A 17,627-nucleotide genomic window follows, 5' to 3' on the forward strand; every position below is an offset into this window, starting at 1 on the left:
GCGATTTGACGAGTCGTCGACGCAAGTTCTTACGCGCCACGATTTGTTTCACTCGTTCTGCATACACGTTAGCGATAAATAGGTTTCGATATCGAAGAAGAGATTTTTAAATCGACGAATAGATTTACGAATACGTTTTTATGGAACTGCCGCGGAGTCGTTTTTCTCTTCGTTCTGGCTGCGCGATATCAACGGACAGATTTTGGTATCGATGAATAGATTTATGAATGGATGAGTTGCAGCAAATTCTTACGCGCCACGATTTATTTTTCTCTTCGATCTGAATAAACAAATAGATTAACGACTAGATTTTCCCGAGTGAAAAATGGATTTAAAAATGGATCGATACGAGTTAGGGGGATCTTTCCTGAAGTTTCGCGAAATTGATCGGAAGGATGGATCCGTGGCGCCGTGCTGGTTGAGAACCACGTACACGCAGGCGTCGCGACTATTGAGGTTTTAGGGTGAACCAATTTTAATTAACCTGTTAACTAGACGAGTAAACTCGTCGGTTGAATTACCAATCTCTAGGATGCAAGCTATCCAAAAAGAAGCCTATAGGTCTATAGTACTTTTTAGTGGAACAATGGAATTGTTATAAAGAATTTTGATTTATTTTGTCAATATGAAAAGAATGGGAAACATTGTAATTTTATTTATAAATTCAAATGTAGCTAATACTAAAGAACTAATCGATTTCTTCATTTCTACATTTAGAAATTCCATGTTTCGTTAAGGGGTCGTTTCTCATTTTTGGTAAAAATAAATTACTTGCGTATATATATATAAAGTTTTAAGAAATGACTAGAAATATTAAAAAATAGTCCATTTAATATAATGAATCATATAATAATATGATCAATTCGCGATCAAACTTTCGAAGTCGATTTATGACTGGTTTCACAATTAATTGGATGTAGTGGAAATTAACTGTCCAAAAATGAATTTCTTTTGAAGAAAACGATAAAAAGGATAACAGGATTCGTGGCTTTTGTTGAAATTTTATTTATTTTGATAATACTTCTGGATGAAGTGTGGGAGTTTATTGAACGAGTCTTTGTACGAGCTGCTTGATTTATTCGTCTGTGAATAGTATTTTGTTTCTTTATTATTTTTTCTCTGCTTGAACGTTGAACGTTTATTATTAAAGATATAAGTTTTGTTAAATATTGTGAACATGGCGAATTCGTATTTACTAAACGTATATTACGAACGTGATAGGTTGTTTAATAAACAGAAAGTTAAGCTGCGTCTGTTTCTATTCTTTGTCTATAAATTACACTTTCTTGCCTTTTTATGAGAAATAAAATTCTTGGCTTTAATATAATTACTTTTTACATAGAAATTTTTAATAAGCTTCGGAAGTTTCACTAGTCCTTATTTCCCCTTGAATATATTGCATTCACTTTCACATAAATATCTTAGCTTTAAGCTGGCCTCAGTATTGCAGATCATCAATATTTACGCATAAACGCAGAAAAATATTCTTGAAATATCCAAAATCAAAAGTTTTTATTTCCTCTACGCCCAAGAGCCAATGATTCTCGTTTTTTTTCAGACTTACTCAAAAATTCTTAACATAAGACAAATGCTATTGCAAAAGCCAATATTTAAAGAAATAGATAAAAATATAAAGAAAATTTCTAATGTAAAATTTTTGTTTATAATATTAATTATTATCTAGATTTTACAATTCAGAGTTGTCTGAAAATGCGATAGTGTGAAAATCTGGTTTACTCCAATTTTGTGCCGAACTTCAATGACCTCATTCCTAAAGAGAAGACGCATCGCGCAATTCACGTATCCCATTTCGGTTAGACTTAGTACGGCCGTACGTATCATAACAATTTATTGTTAGCGCATGAAACTCGAAATGATATTTCTATCGGAAATTTGTTTAGGCGCGAAATATTTGTCTGTAATGTCCGGCAGCTCGTGCGCATGCTAAAAAGTCAGTAACAGTGTTTATTTTTAATTTTAGTTCTCCACCTTCGACATTCGCTGAATTGCTTTTGGCAGCATTTAGACAATTTGTTTAACTGTCGCATTTCTGTTATGCTCATTCAGGAATTTTTCATACACGAAATTTCATACATGAAATTAATACATCCCGATTGTAACATTTTCAAGTAAAATATGATATTAAGAAGTTATCTGACTCGTGACTCATGACACTGCGATATGTAAAGCATAATAGCATTTTATCTTAATTTTATCAGATTATATTTATGTATTATCTGATAGTATCTAGTATTACATTAAAAGAGACATTGTGTAAAGTTTATACTTCATTCATAATTACATTTTGCTGAAATATGACAAACGTAAAAATTTTGAAACTGTATATAAAAGTTTGTCTTCCCATAAATGTTAATAAATATATGCATGTACTGTATATGGTTGGTTTGAACACTTTATCTTGGCCTTAGATTCTAGATGTATATAGAAAAACTGGTTTTAGTACTTATATGTATATGTTTGCAATATTGTATTATTTATAAACATAATATACCGATGGCAAACATAACCTCAAACTTGCGGTTTCCAATAGTTCGACAGAATGTTGTTGCAAGTTAAATTCTGATCAATATTACAAAAATGGCAGGTAGTATGAGACAATTAGAAGAAAGACAACTTCTAGTTGAAGTAACACGGATGCAATGGTCTCCAAAAATGGATCTCTTAGCAATCGCAAATGTAAAAGGTTAGATTTTTCATTTAGTAAATAAAAAGTTGAAGTTTTTCAATTGTTTAAATTTCTATAACACTTTATAGTTGATATTAATTATTTATACATAAGTTAATAAAAACATATTATTAATTTTTTAATAAATATTATCAGAGTTTGATTCGTCGCAATATCAGTTTTATTTATAATGGTAGGAATTCTTGAATATCATAAATGTAATAAATAATGTTATCTTTATTAAAATGATTTTTATAGGAGAAGTTACGTTACATAGATTAACATGGCAAAGAGTATGGTTGTTGAGTCCTCAAGAGGAATCCGATACTATAGCAAATTTAGCATGGAGACCAGATGGAAAACTTCTAGCGATTTGTTATGAAGTATCTAAATTAGTGTGTCTTGTAGATATTGAGAATAAAAATATTATATATAGAACAAAGCTAATGTTGCATAATGCAATTACATGTATGACATGGTTACCATTAACAAATTTAGAAAGTGATACTTTGTTAGATGGTAACAAAGCAAATATGCTACCGACTGGAGAATATCTCCCACCTTTACCTAGTTTAAATAGAAGTTTTGGTCAAGAATCAGAACGCAAGGAATTTTTATCTCAAACTTTAGATATACTTTTTGTAAGTTTAAATATCATATATGTTTTGGAATATTAACATTGTAATCATCTATAAATAATTGTATATGTTATAGCTTGGCTTAGATGATGGAAATGTTGCAATGTATGTATTTGGAATGTTCTATTGTGGTACAATTTCTGTTGGTCATGGTCAAATATTAGAAATTAGTGGTGGATTTGGCAAATCAATGTGGATTACATGGAAGGATAATAGTGGCATCAAAGCAAGTAGATTATGGTGTCCACTGTTGGAACAAAGCACAGCTTTTTTAAAGGTTCTTTGCTTAATATATTTTAACAATTTATTTTAAAATAATACTAAATTTCTATAAATTTTTTATCTAAATTTGAGGTAGCACAAGCTCAAGCTAATATCGAATACCTGATGGATTATCTTTCACGTACGTTGATGGCAATATCTGAAGCATGGGAGACAATTCTTTTGGAAATGGATGAAAAACTTGCACGATATGCAGAAACAAATCCACCTGGTGGAGTTGCTGCAGACTTTTTAGAACTGTTAATGATTGGTATACCTACCCAAAACTTAGAGAATTTCTTGCTGCGTGATTTGACTGAAAAGGGTTTAAAAAAATTAGGACATAGCATTGAAATGTGTTATAGTAATATACAGGTATTATAGTAATATTTGGTGATAATTTCTTTAATTTATCTACATCACAACAATCCATTCTTATTTTGTAGAAATTAGTCTTAAAAAATTTAACTAGTGTTGGAATGGCCCTCGTATACCAATTAGCTGAAATGAGAGGAATGGTCAGATTAGGTGGCTCGTATGAATTACTAGGACTTACTGATGAGACTATTATAACTAATGCTCTTCATGCATCAGAAGCTTTTTTAGCAAAATCTTCTGAAATTCAACAAGTGATAGATCATAGCATGCGTGACTATAAAGCGTTTTTCCGGTACGTTTAAAAATTAAAATTATTATCCAATATTTCTACTATTTCTATTTCTATTTCTCTTATTTTATATTTTTATTTTAAGGTGGTTATATGTTGCAATTTTAAGGCTGTCAGATGAAAGAATACCATCTGAAGTAAGTCGTGTCAGTCAACAAGAGTTAACATTTATCGCCGAATTTTTGCGCGGTTTTGATAAGACTGAATCTGGTGTTGGAGGAAGAAAAGGGGTGAATTTAGAAAAGTTAGGTCAATACTTGCGACGGGAGAATTTACAAACTTGTCTAACTCCTGAAGGAAGCGAATGGGCTACTATGCTCGATGAAAATCATTGTCTTCGTGATCATCCACTTATTGTGAAACAAGACCTTAATTATTCCTTATTGCAGTCTCATGCGAAATTAATTACTGCTATACATAATGTTTTTCGTGAGTCTTACCAAGGATTAGTTGAACATTTTACCATATCAAATATTGCTTTGACGCCGTCTATAGGATTTACATCATCGCAAATTGCAACAAACAATGATAGTTTGCTAGTAGCTACATGCGATGCTGACCATCAAATATTACGACTGTTTAAAGTCGAATGTTCATGCATAGAACCCATTTCTCTTAGGTTTAAATTAAGTACGATAGATACAGATTATAAATCAGGTTTGCTGTTTTACTATAAATATATGTAATAATTTAATTCTTCAAAGTAACATAACGTTTGTTTTTTACAGAATCTCATTCCAAAACGTACATGGACTGTACTGTAGTTGATCTACAATTTTACTCTAACGAACATCTCAGCTTACTGCTACTTAACAAACATACACATGCATCGTATCTTGTACAGTTGCCATTGAATAACGTCCGAATTTTTGAAAATCAAGATAAGAATGCAATTAGTTTAGTAGATCTTTTAGGTAATAGTTGGCCACGACCTTTTCAAGGTATAACTGCTAAAAAAATAGCAGTCAGTGGTGCGCGAAAAGTGGCCGCTGTTTTAAGTGAAAACAATAGGAAAATAAAATTATTAGAAACTGAAGTGGAACCTGAAGAAGAGGAAGAAGAAGAAGATGAAGAAGATGTAATGAATGATAGTATGTTGAACACTACTCATGAAACAGCTGCAAATTCTCAAACATATAATTAAACTATTTAATCATTATTTATATACATAAATATATATACAATATGTTGCAAGAGAATTCTCATCTACAAAACATTTATTAAAATTATTTTTTACTTATGAAATGATTATGTATTTTATGTCTTCATGGCACAATTCCTAAATCAATGTATATGTATATAAATTTGAATATGACTATGTATGTATGTGTGTATGTCTTTATATTGCATTCACCATGAAACAAAATTTCTTTGAATATATTACAAAATTATTCATTATTTTTGCATTTGATTAAATACTCTTGGGAAATCAATATCAAGAGCTTCATTATCAATACCACCTTCATCAATTGTTGGTATAGACATAGATGGTGGAGGAACAGTATAGATATTTGGCGTATATTTTGCAGGAGAATTTTCTCTTGATTCTTCCAAATCTGAAATAATTCATATTAATTAAACATAAAAATATGATATTTTGTTTTACATATCAATTTATATTATTTACCAAAAAAATTGCGATTGTGTCTCCTTTTTGTTGTGATAATGAAAAGAACAATAGCTATAGCAACAACTATTACCATAACAGCAGCCATACCCCGTAATAAATTCGTCTATAAGAAAGAGAGTATTGAAAACAAATAAGAAAGATATATTTATTGAAGATATAATGTATCTTAACATACCTCAAAATCGTTTTCCCAAAGATCTTCCCAATCTTTCTTAACTATTAATTCAATAGTATTACTAGTGATATTAGAACGATCTGATATACCTTTGGAAAAACATTTATAAAAACCAGACTCAGCTGTTGATACACCCTAATAAAAGATATAATTTCTTAAGATAAAATACCTAAAAGTTGTAAGAGGAATATTTACAATAATTACTTACCCTTATGAAAAGCTTTCCTGTTAACACTTCATAATTATACTTGTTTTCATCCATTGAATTTCCAGGCCCAATAATGTGATTATTACCAGTAAGCTGCCAAAACATAAAACGATGATGATCATCACTGCTTAAACATGGAAGTTCAGCTATATGACCTGCTGGAACTTTTGTCACTGTAACTTGATCTTCATTAGCTCCACTTTTCGTTAGTGATAATAATAAACATAGAAATATAAAACAAATAACATTCATCTGTAAAATAGAATTGCAATAAAAATAATAAATAATTTTTATATTTAATGTTTAGATAGCTTAATTTATAATATTAATCTTAGTTTTTGCAAAATTTATTGTTAATTTTTTAATTATTGTACACTATATAGATATTTAATGTAATATAATAGAAACATATATAAGCATACTGGTCATTCTACCTGCTGCATGTTACTTATATCCAACTCAGTAGATCACTATAAAATTGTTGATTTATCCACTTTATGAACTCATAAGTTCTATTCACACAAAAGGAATACTTAGATTAAAAAATTCATAGTAAAAATGTATGAACACTATTACAGAACTTGTTCTACTATCAACTAAACTAGCAAAATTTTTTGTATCATCTGTACTGTGTTTTACTAACAATTACATTCCAATTACACTGATCATTTCCATTGAAAGAATTTCAATGGTGTAGGACTTTAAATGTGACAGATGGTTGCTGGAATAATTATCATATGCACAATGCAAGCAAAAGACATTTGTCAATGAACCATGTTGCATAATAGTAAAGGTAAGTACATAAATTCTTTCTAATGTTTCACTGTTATTTATTTTATATATTAATAAATATGCTAAAAAATATTACAGTCACTTTATTATTTGTGAGAGATGACAGTCTTATGAACTAATGAGAAAAGTTTCAATAATGGATCTGAGGTAGAGTTACTTATTTATATCTTTGTCCTATTCATCCTTGTGCAATAGAGTATTTATAGTAAACCAGAGTGGCATCTTGTGACTACCATACTATCTAAACATGCACTATATACTTTCTCACTTTTACTATTCAAAAAAGACTGGTATGTAAAATAAAATCTAATGTCAGTAAAGTATTTACACATGTTGTACCTATTAATTAATCATTATATAACATATACATATGAGATGTAAATAAATAATAAATTACTACTTTTTTCCAAAATGTTTTTAAGTTAAAAATGTGATCCTCAAATATACAAAAAATATAGCCATTGTTTATAATTGAAATCAACATAATTTTGATGGCATTGATAATAATTATATCAATAATAATTACTCAAAGTTAATTTATACAAAATGTATTCATATAAAACATGGTAGATATTACATACATTTATTGTAATATTTCTGAATTGGCTGTGATTTGGTCATTGTTAATATCGAAAATGATGCATCAAATTTATAAAGACATCAACTGCCAATGCTGGAAGAAGAATCCAAAATGGTCCCAAAACAAGTTTTGCTGGTAAAAACCAATGTGGTGCTTCTATTTTCAAACATATTAAAATTTGGGCACTTATTTTCATGAGCATAACTGACGTATACCACATCTGAAAAGAAAATATTTTCAATATTCATAAAATATAATAAGTATCCAATTTCATCACAATACGTGTTTATATCAAATTCATAAGCTTAACTTTTTGTATGAAATATTATATTTTCAAGAATTTCAATATGATGAGTGTTACATATAATTTGTCACTCAATATATAATAAATTAAGTTTTCTTTTTAACAAAATTCTTATTATCAGTAGAATGGACAATATATTTTTTATTTATTCATATAATTAAGGGAATAGTATACTACAAATTAAAATGAAAATTTTTGCAATTAGTAATATTTGGTAATATTTACAATCTATATGCAAGTAATAGTCTTTGATGAAAAAGACTTACTTCCCGGGGTAAATGATCAATACGTCCATTTTTAAAAAGAGTGATGATATTAATAATAATATTAACTGAAACTATGAGATCAAACAACCACAGTGGAATAAAAATAATAAACCAATTCCATAGTATCCTCTGATCGAGCCTCAAGGCAACCAGAACCAGAAAACTCAAAAGATTAAACCATGTATATAATGCACGATGCAAAGCTGTCATTGGGACATATAATTAAATACGTCAAAAATCACGAGACAAAACGTGATCTTGAAACTATACGATTATATTGCAAATTCAGTGTTCTGTTTACATCAACGTTTGATATACCACCTAACCTCTATCGTCAACTAACCTATAAGTTATAACGATTTCTAAGATGTCGCTACTAACATAAATATATTAATATTATTCAAATTTGTATATCGCATTATAAAACGACATAAAAAATATATTACTACAGAATATGTTATTTCTTTATTATTTTAAATGAAGTAAAGTTGATTATCTTTAATTTCATCACAGTTTTTACATTATATTCTGATATTGTGAAGTCACGAGATTGATTAAGCAATATAAACGGCTAGCCCGGGTAACAAACTTGAGGTTTTATTTTTGTTAAGCAGATATATTTTTGGATTAGTTTGAGATAATGACAATGTTTTTACTGTTTCAATTTATTCTTATTTATAATTCTCGATAGACGTAGTATTTATAGGAAAACTATATGTACATGAATATAATTTGTTATGTTGTTCTATACTGTATTTGTGTTATATGCTTGTATTGTATACATGTGTAATTGTATAAAGATACATTTGTTCATATACTTATTTATTATAAGATGACATAAGTTTTTATTGCAATAATCTTGAAAAATTATTATATACATATACTTTGTACTTTTAAAATAATTGTTAAAAACACATGATATTATAAGCGAAATATCATTCATTTTATAATTTTTTTTTTAACGAGTAACGCCATTATTGTTCAAATTATTCGAAAGTAATATAAAATTAGTTAAGTTATTTTTCAATATCTCTAACTATCTTAAACGCTTTAAAAGTTTTTACGCTATGAAAAGTATAAAAACATATTATCACTAAGTAACGACCTTGAATCAAGATTGTTTCATCATTCAGTAAATATGATTGTAGTTGTAAAAATTGTACGATCATCCAGTTGAGCCGATAATTATAATATTGTTCAACGAAATCTTTTAGAATAAGTACCATTTATAGTTTAACTTGCAAACGACATTTATAAATAAACTGAATTGAATGATATAATAGTTATAAGGTGATACGTTCCTTGTGAATATATAGTAAATAATACAATTATCGTAATTATGCCGAATGAAGCGAGTCCTGCATCAAATGGATCTAACGTGCGTATATGGCATTTAATAACATTTTCTGTATTATTTATTTATACATAAACGTATAATATAAAATATTTATTTAAATATAATAGTTTCTTTTTAGTTTGAAGTTAATCGAAGATTAAATTTATTCATTATCGAATTATGTAATTAAACAGTTATATTTAGACAGATAAAGTGAACGAGTACGTAAGTGCTTGCTATTATTTAAATTTTTGATCAGCTAATCAGATTTATAAATTCGACAATTTGAAACAATTCAAAACATTGTTAAATTTAAATTAATACAAATCTACTCCTTAGATCCTTATTATTTGTCACTTCAATGAATCTTATGAATATACTTACATATATGAATATATATCTTTATTAAGCTCTTCATAATATATGTATACATACATTATTCACTAAGGTTAGTTGATCGATTAAAAAACTTTCCCTTTGATAAAAATGCTTTCATTTGTCTAATATTATTATATTAATACTACTATTATATGTACATATATATGTATATGAAATTATGTAGTAAAATTGTAGTGTTATGTTATATACTTTATAGCAATTATGAAACAATCCTCTTTTGATGCGTTACCTAATATTTAACAATATACAACATATTACAATATATAAAGCCACATTTACTCTACATTTGTAATACCTTCGGTAATATAGCTATAAATATATTGGAATAGTAGAACTGTTCTTAGATCGAGGGAAGTAAGATCTATTTTAAAGGGTAACGTCCTGTGTCTGACCCCATGTAGAAGCCGGAAATTTCTCGAAGTGTGTTCATAACAAATTTTGAAAGCCGGTAATGAACTGTAAACATTTCCGTACTCTTCTTCAATAAGTGTGCTGTCAAAGCATTAGTCTTGTGAATCTTACGAATTCTTTTTTTGTGATCTCCTCTTGTGATTACGACCTTAGCCTCATTTTCAATACTTTTTTACTGAGATTCTAATCACGTGTGATTTAATTTACGATGTCAAACTTACGATCACTGGTAAGTAGTTTGAATAAAAAATATAAGTTCTCTGAAACCGTATTATTTTTATTAATCGAAAATTTCGAAAAAATTAATAAGCCGTAACTCAAGCAATCAATTTCTCGTATATTAGTTTATTATTGTTTTATTATAGGTAATAGGTTTGTCCATTTCTATAAATGGATAAAAAGTGTAATTTAATTGTAAAAAAAATTGCAAAAATATTTGTGTGATGACATGTTATGTGCTTCAGTAAATTAAATTGTTTAAAAGCTGAAGATTTTAAGTATTTATTGTTGTGAGAAGAATCTATAAAGTTCATGATTTAATGTATTTCTATATATGCAGATGACATTAAATAGATTGTCACGTTTTGAGTATTCTCATCTACTTTGTAGATAATATCTTTTGAATTGGTATCGTATTTTTCAAATTAGTTTTGTGTATTAAAAATCATTACTTAAGTATTACACATAACTCTTTAGTAATCTTCAAAATGCTTACAAATTTTATCAAAATTTTAAATTCAATGAATATGTTTATTTTATAAACTTTATTTTCAAATTTTTAATCTCTATATTTTCCTTTTTTTGTTTTAGTTTGTATCAGTATTGGCTGCTGTAGGAACCGTAGCTGTAATAGGATTAGCAGTGAAATTTTACAACAGTTGGAGAAGTGATAAGAAAAAGAAATCTCCAATTTTACTTGTTGATCCACTTGTTAAATATAGTTTACCATTAATACAAAAAGATATATTAAGTCATGATACAAGAAAATTCAGATTTGCATTGCCAACTTCCGATCATATATTAGGATTACCAATAGGTCAACATGTTCATTTAACAGTGAAGATTGGGGATGAAGTCGTTATACGCTCTTATACACCTGTATCAAGTGATGATGATCATGGTTATGTAGATCTTGTTATTAAGGTAAATAATAAAATGAATAAAATATAATCTATCCAGTTCAATATGAGAGTCATGAATAAAATTATATATTTAGGTATATTTTAAAAATGTACATCCAAAATTCCCCGAAGGAGGAAAACTGTCTCAATACTTAGAAAACTTAAAAATTGGGGAGACAGTTGATTTTAGAGGACCTTCTGGTCGGCTTGTTTATAAAGGCCATGGAAAATTTTCTATAAAAATTTTGAGAAAAGATCCACCTGTGGAATATAATGTTAAAAAGGTACATGTATTTAATCTAGGCGATTATATTTTCTGCTTGTAAACTTTAAGAAATAAATAAATTTGTATGTTGTTGCAGATTGCAATGTTAGCTGGTGGAACAGGAATCACACCAATGCTACAATTAATTCGTGCTATAATAAAGGATTCTACAGATGAAACTCAAGTTTCGCTACTTTTTGCCAATCAAACGGAAAAAGATATATTACTTCGAGATGAATTAGATGATATTGCAAAGAATCATACTTACAAATTAAAACTCTGGTATACAGTAGATACTAGTAGTGAAAATTGGCCATACAGTACTGGATTTATAAATGTGGATATGATCAAGAATTATGTATTCCCTCCATCACCTGATACAATAGTACTTATGTGTGGTCCACCTCCAATGATTAATTTTGCTTGTAATCCTAACCTTGATAAACTCGGTTATGATCCAAAATTACGATTTGCATACTGAAGCAACATATTATTTTTGTCGCATTTAGATGTAGAATACATTTGGTTTGTTAGTACATACTTTGGCTAAAAAATTGGCTTATAATTTTAAGTTTACTTAAGTTCATAAATTTAAATTCGTGTTCATAAACATGTCTCGTCTTTTAGCATATACCGTATATTGGTCAATGTAAATGAATATAATATCAGTTCAAGATTTAAAAATACGAGATAGGTTGATTTGATGTATATAATAGTATTCGTTACAATTGTACGGATTCATTATATTTTCAACTACATTTTTGTTCAGACAATTGCATTTTTGTTATAAATGACATTTATAATAATTTTTTATTCAAATTTATAATTTTGTATAGATGTTGCCAATATAAACCTTTAGTAAGGAAAACATACAATTTTAGGGTATTAAGCATTTATTGATGTTAAACCTATTATTGTATTGTTATAAAAAATGATGATCGCAAAATGTCCGATTTGTTTTATAAACCCTTCTCTTACTTCTGTTTAGAACAGTGATGTAAAATTTATAACGTAAAATAATATTACATACCATAGCATTAAAGAAGTATGTTGGTATAAATTAGTGTCAATGTTTATTAACAAAAGGGATGAAGCTGAATTGTTTATTATTTAATTATAATTCGTGTTACGAAAAAAAGCAGTGCAGATAAAGCAGTGAACGAGCATCTGTATAATTAACAACGTCCGCGATCCTTGACGCGCTTTCTGGGTGCAGCCCGTAGGATATCATCTACGCGTAAAATCATTTCGGCTGCTTCTGCTGCACTAACTAAAACTTGCCTCTTCACAGCCCAAGATTCAGTTATTCCTAATCGTTTCATACAGCCTACTTTCCCTTGCTCCATATCTATTAATGGAAGATAAATCAAAATAATTAATAATCTATTATTGCTATTCATAACAATAACAGCTGTAAATTATATTTATTATTTTAAAATAAACATACCGAGGCCCATGGTATTTGCGCCAGAATTATGTGCAGCTCTCAATTCGCTAACTAGTTGAGCTGAATCGTAACCAGCATTGTCGGCAATAACAGTGGGTAATTGTTGCAATGCACGAGCAAAAGATTCCATTGCAACTGCTTCTTTTCCAGGAGTAGAAGCAGCTGCGTTCATTACTGCACAAGCCATTATCATCTCACTACATCCTCCCCCATAAACAATTCTCGATTCACGTACAGTAGCTGATAATACGCAAAGCGCATCATGCAAAGATCTCTCAGCTTCATCAAGAATTTGCTGGGTAGCACCTCTAATAATTACTGTACAAGCTTCTCCTAAAGGAACTCCAGAAAATCGTAATAAAGTGTCTTCACCCAACATTATCTAAAAAAATTAATGTATCATTAAAAGTGCTAATTCACTAATCATAATTCCAATTTATTCAGACATACCTGTTCAATGAGATCACATTTGCCAAGTTTCACCATATCAGGATGATCAAAGGTACTGACAATTTCCCCACCAGTAACAAGAGCAAGCCGTTCAATACCATCAAAGTCAGCATGCTCGATAGCCATAATATTAGCGTCAGCGAATAATTGTTCTGGGTAATTATAAATCAACTGTCTATTAACAAAAACGTTGCAGCCATGTTTTATGATCTTCTCAACTTTATCCTAAATTGTAAACACGCGATTATAAATAATTAAATATAGCTCTTTTTATTAATTGTAATATAATTACCCTTTATAGTTACCTTCATTTTTTCCTTCTCTGCTCCTTCTAATTCTGCAATTTTTGCCATTGAGTCAACTCTAACTCTAGAGCCAAATACCTGTAAACCAATGTATACATAAATATTGCTGAATTACTATAGAACTTATACAACTATTATATATTTCTTCTTTACCTTGATTTTATCTGTATCCATAGGAGTGTTCGCTATAAGTATACGTGCATCAGTTATTCTCTGTGGCTGATGTACACCAGGTTTTTTGTCTAGTAAGAATCCCTCATCAAGGAAGGAATCACCTAAAGTTCCTCCACGCTTCTTAATTATTTGAATAGCTGATAAATTGCCAGATCCTTTAAGACGCAACACAGCATTTACTGCAAGCTTGCTGAAGTGTTCCTTGTGTTGGGACAGAATTTTCGAACTCAGAGTTGTACGGGCAATATTTAACAAATCTTCACGAAAACGTTCAGGATCTGCAGAATTATCAGCTGCAGCATTTTTCAAAGCTTCTCTTGCTACATTAGTTGCACTTCTCCAGCCAGAAATTATGGTTTGTGGATGAATTTTTTGATCTATTAATTTCTCTGCTTCTCTTAATAATTCAGCAGCTAAAATATGAAATGATTATTTTAAACACTGCATATTAAGTACAAATAATACTAAAATTTTATATTGATTTTACATATAATTTTTAATATAAAAGAATTCTCTTAAGTTATATACTAATGATATTAAAGAAATTAAAATAATTATACCAACCAAGGACAGTTACAGAAGTAGTACCATCACCAACTTCATCATCTTGAACACGCGACATATCTACTAAGATTTTAGCAGCAGGATTATCCACACCAACATTTTTGAGAATAGTTGCACCATCATTGGTAACTTGAACTTGTCCTGCAGATCGGCCATGAGCCACCAATATCTTATCCATACCTTTAGGTCCAAGTGTAGACTTTACTAAATCACCAATGGCTATTGCTCCTACAAACAAACTTAGCCTGGCAATTTCTGCTTTTTCTTCTTCTGCTTCATTTTTGAGAATCCTGACAGGATTTAAGGAAACCTGCAAATGGCCATTTAAATTTTTAGAATTATTTTTATTACTAATATTAACAAATATTTTCCATATATTTTAATTTATTTATGTCATATAAGTTGTCACGTTCTAATTATATTTTTCGCATCTTTATATTTTTTGCATTAATTTATTGTCTAATAATACGAAGTATTATTTATTCAATCACTTAAAAGTATAATAAACTAAAAAAGTTTGTAACTTACAATTTTATAAATTCTATTATAATATATTTAAAAAATAATTTTTTTTAGTTTATAATTAAAAAGATCTATTGACACACGTGCGCCATTGTCATATTTCTATACGAAACCGGGTAATGAAAAATAACTCATTATAATTTCGATTTCCGACGATATTTCAATAATATTGCTTTACGATATACTAAAGGAAGATGAAAATCAATTAATTACCATTTTAAATTGTTGCTAAAGCAATGGGACACAACTTATAATCGAATAAAGTTTGTTCAACGCCACAGCAAAGCACAATTACAAGAAATTGTCTATCGATAGGTGGAGTTAGTGGCACCTCCGCTCGAAACGCCAAAGATATATTTTCTTCCCGTATTCCATTCTAGTGTTTCTTTGATTGGTTAACATAAAAGACTCAGATTATTTTTCACCAATCAAAAATCAGATTAAAGTGCTTGGAGAACGGAAGGTACCTTTCATCAATGAATTTTAGTAAAAAACATCAAGAATCTTCTGACATAATATTCATATGTAGATGGCGCGCCATGCTGGTATGACCGATACGATTCTGAATTTAATTCCTTTTAAGGCTTGTCAAAGGTATAAATTGACACATCATACCCTGACTTAAATATCTTGTCACTAATGTGTATAATATTACTTACATCTAATTATGTTGTGTTTTTAAGTAGAGATATAACTATTGAAAGTATATTAAAATATATATAGATTTATTTGTAACGTAAAAAAGGAATGTTTAGTAATTCTTACAGATTGAACAATCTCTTTTAGGAATTAATAGATAGAATTTTATATCATAAAATATTAACATTTTATGTAAAGAATAGTATTTTCCTATATCTGAATACATGTACATATACAGGGTGCGCCGTTAGAATTCGGACAGAATTCAATTTGTAGTTCCCACCATATTAGAATTCAGATGTTTGTGCTGATTGACTCTGAAGTTAGTTAAATATGTCAATAAGTCTTCTATAACCTCAAAATGACAGAACTCGTTAAGCAAAACCCGGAATACGATAGAAGAGCGGCGATTATAGAAAGTCTTCGCGCCGGGTGGATGCCAAAGTGAATCGGAGGAACGACCGTTGGCTGGCCCACAATCTCGAAGATGTTCCTGTTGTGGGCAAAACCAAATTTCCAGCAAGTGTTCACGTTTTGAGCGTTGTCTCAAGTGAGGGCGACGTCATGCCTCCGCACTTCTTCCAAAAAGGCGAAAGAATCACAAAGGAGGTTTATTTGGAGGTCCTGAAGACAGTAATAAAGCCGTGGATGGAAATTACGGCTTCTGGAAGGCCGTATTTATTTCAACAAGATGGCGCACCTGCTCACACAAGTCATCTTGTTCAAAATTGGCTCTCTGACAATGTGGACATGTTTTGGTCGAAAGATTTCTGGCCTCCTAACAGTCCCGACCTAAACCCATTGGACTATTACGTGTGGGGCGTTATCGAGAGACAAACTAATAAATGCAGGCACCCCAACGTCAACTCCCTACGAGCTGCTATCGAGTCAGAATTCGCGACAATTAAACGCGACCAGTTGAAGTCAGCGTGCTCGCGCTTTAGAGCAAGAATAGAGCAGGTCATAGAGGCAGAGGGTGGTTACATAGAATAAAAGTTCTCAGCAAGGACCCTTTAAATGAGATATAACAACATTTTCATGTGTTTTTGTGTATTGACTTAAATAAACAACTTTCTGCACAAAACTTCTTTTGTCCGGATTCTAACGGCGCACCCTGTATATTACTAACTCTATAATTTCATAAAAAAAATTATGAAATTAAATACGATATTTATATTTATACATAAACAAAAATTCTCTATTTGCAGCAGTATTTGGTATGTACGACATATAATGAGATCGCAAAATTCATCATCTGCTTGGTAAAAAGTCGATTGTATCCCTACAGTTGCAGTTATCGGAACACATACGGATACGATAAAAGTTTCTGAGTCTTTTATCAGAAATTTAAATTCCACTAAACAATTTGTATAGACGCGTGCTCGATAGCGCGCGCGCGCGCGCACGTTTAAATAACGGTCTACACCCAGCTGTCCCCTATTTCATACGGATCTCCACGCACAATAGGGGTCCTGTAGACCTTTTGATGCTTTTATGGGACGCATAGCTGCAGACGTTCCCGCACATATGTATTTGACGTTCCGAGACAATGCCATAGGACAACGGTCGTTACAGAATAAAGGCATTTTGGATTATCGTTAATCAAGAAATATACCGTATTGATTATCGCTCTTTCAATGTTTCTAAAAACATGTATTTACCCCCTTATCATTTTTCTCTCAATAACATACTACGAAGATGCGCGCGCAATAACAGGTTTTCTGCGCGAAATTAGCCTTGGCATTTCAATAAAGCTAATGTCTTCGCGTTTCAATCATTTTATTCAC

The 17,627-nt window shown here is 30.0% G+C and overlaps 6 protein-coding genes across 9 annotated transcripts in view; 3 read left to right on the plus strand and 3 right to left on the minus strand.

Moving 5' to 3' along the window:
- The window catches only part of LOC132915935 (zinc finger protein 888-like), an 88,891-nt gene that overhangs the window by 47,034 nt on the left and 24,230 nt on the right, over positions 1-17,627 (plus strand). The window lies entirely within an intron of this gene.
- Positions 1,863-5,799, plus strand: LOC132915669 (anaphase-promoting complex subunit 4). Its single transcript, XM_060975500.1, has 7 exons — positions 1,863-2,704; positions 2,945-3,327; positions 3,401-3,601; positions 3,679-3,960; positions 4,032-4,255; positions 4,338-4,909; positions 4,981-5,799. Exons 1-7 carry the CDS (start codon positions 2,599-2,601, stop codon positions 5,394-5,396), a joined length of 2,184 nt encoding a protein of 727 aa, XP_060831483.1. The 5' UTR covers positions 1,863-2,598; the 3' UTR covers positions 5,397-5,799.
- Positions 5,388-7,771, minus strand: LOC132916009 (uncharacterized). Of its 3 annotated transcripts, XM_060975758.1 has the most exons (6): positions 6,909-7,468; positions 6,700-6,777; positions 6,266-6,517; positions 6,058-6,192; positions 5,880-5,985; positions 5,388-5,808 (listed from the first exon to the last, which is right to left on the minus strand). In XM_060975758.1, exons 2-6 carry the CDS (start codon positions 6,706-6,708, stop codon positions 5,648-5,650), a joined length of 663 nt encoding a protein of 220 aa, XP_060831741.1. In that variant the 5' UTR covers positions 6,709-6,777; positions 6,909-7,468; the 3' UTR covers positions 5,388-5,647. The 3 variants fall into 3 exon arrangements, with proteins under 3 accessions (XP_060831741.1, XP_060831743.1, XP_060831740.1); XM_060975760.1 differs by lacking the exons at positions 6,700-6,777; positions 6,909-7,468 and adding an exon at positions 7,639-7,771; XM_060975757.1 differs by having other exon boundaries at positions 6,700-7,467.
- LOC132916042 (transmembrane protein 60) lies at positions 7,681-8,417 on the minus strand. The gene is made up of 2 exons (XM_060975787.1): positions 8,208-8,417; positions 7,681-7,857 (listed from the first exon to the last, which is right to left on the minus strand). The coding sequence occupies exons 1-2, from the start codon at positions 8,415-8,417 to the stop codon at positions 7,681-7,683; spliced, it is 387 nt and encodes a 128-aa protein (XP_060831770.1).
- Positions 9,308-13,295, plus strand: LOC132915982 (NADH-cytochrome b5 reductase 3). Of its 2 annotated transcripts, none has more exons than XM_060975736.1 (4): positions 9,308-9,585; positions 11,164-11,496; positions 11,570-11,758; positions 11,837-13,295. In XM_060975736.1, the coding sequence occupies exons 1-4, from the start codon at positions 9,547-9,549 to the stop codon at positions 12,218-12,220; spliced, it is 945 nt and encodes a 314-aa protein (XP_060831719.1). In that variant the 5' UTR covers positions 9,308-9,546; the 3' UTR covers positions 12,221-13,295. The 2 variants fall into 2 exon arrangements, with proteins under 2 accessions (XP_060831719.1, XP_060831722.1); XM_060975739.1 differs by lacking the exon at positions 9,308-9,585 and adding an exon at positions 10,127-10,582.
- LOC132915794 (T-complex protein 1 subunit beta) lies at positions 12,458-15,548 on the minus strand. Its single transcript, XM_060975588.1, has 7 exons — positions 15,415-15,548; positions 14,680-14,989; positions 14,095-14,528; positions 13,942-14,019; positions 13,637-13,861; positions 13,187-13,568; positions 12,458-13,087 (listed from the first exon to the last, which is right to left on the minus strand). The coding sequence occupies exons 1-7, from the start codon at positions 15,415-15,417 to the stop codon at positions 12,915-12,917; spliced, it is 1,605 nt and encodes a 534-aa protein (XP_060831571.1). The 5' UTR covers positions 15,418-15,548; the 3' UTR covers positions 12,458-12,914.

This window comes from Bombus pascuorum, chromosome 1 (genome assembly GCF_905332965.1).
Source record: "Bombus pascuorum chromosome 1, iyBomPasc1.1, whole genome shotgun sequence".
NCBI classification, from domain to species: Eukaryota; Metazoa; Arthropoda; class Insecta; order Hymenoptera; family Apidae; genus Bombus; species Bombus pascuorum.

Coding starts and splice junctions, on each gene's coding strand:
- LOC132916009 (XM_060975758.1), bottom strand. Junction 6,193..6,265: donor CAGGAAAGCTTTTCATAAGG/GTAAGTAATTAT, acceptor ATCTTTTATTAG/GGTGTATCAACAGCTGAGTC. Junction 5,809..5,879: donor ACACAATCGCAATTTTTTTG/GTAAATAATATA, acceptor GAATTATTTCAG/ATTTGGAAGAATCAAGAGAA.
- LOC132915982 (XM_060975736.1), top strand. CDS start 9,547: ATGCCGAATGAAGCGAGTCCTGCATCAAATGGATCTAAC. Junction 9,586..11,163: donor CTGCATCAAATGGATCTAAC/GTGCGTATATGG, acceptor TTTTTGTTTTAG/TTTGTATCAGTATTGGCTGC. Junction 11,497..11,569: donor ATGTAGATCTTGTTATTAAG/GTAAATAATAAA, acceptor TTATATATTTAG/GTATATTTTAAAAATGTACA.
- LOC132916042 (XM_060975787.1), bottom strand. CDS start 8,417: ATGACAGCTTTGCATCGTGCATTATATACATGGTTTAATCTTTTGAGT. Junction 7,858..8,207: donor TTGATCATTTACCCCGGGAA/GTAAGTCTTTTT, acceptor TTTTCTTTTCAG/ATGTGGTATACGTCAGTTAT.
- LOC132915794 (XM_060975588.1), bottom strand. Junction 14,529..14,679: donor TACTTCTGTAACTGTCCTTG/GTTGGTATAATT, acceptor TTCATATTTTAG/CTGCTGAATTATTAAGAGAA. Junction 13,569..13,636: donor AATGTGATCTCATTGAACAG/GTATGTCTGAAT, acceptor TAATTTTTTTAG/ATAATGTTGGGTGAAGACAC.
- LOC132915669 (XM_060975500.1), top strand. CDS start 2,599: ATGGCAGGTAGTATGAGACAATTAGAAGAAAGACAACTTCTAGTTGAA. Junction 3,602..3,678: donor AAAGCACAGCTTTTTTAAAG/GTTCTTTGCTTA, acceptor TCTAAATTTGAG/GTAGCACAAGCTCAAGCTAA. Junction 3,961..4,031: donor TGTGTTATAGTAATATACAG/GTATTATAGTAA, acceptor CTTATTTTGTAG/AAATTAGTCTTAAAAAATTT.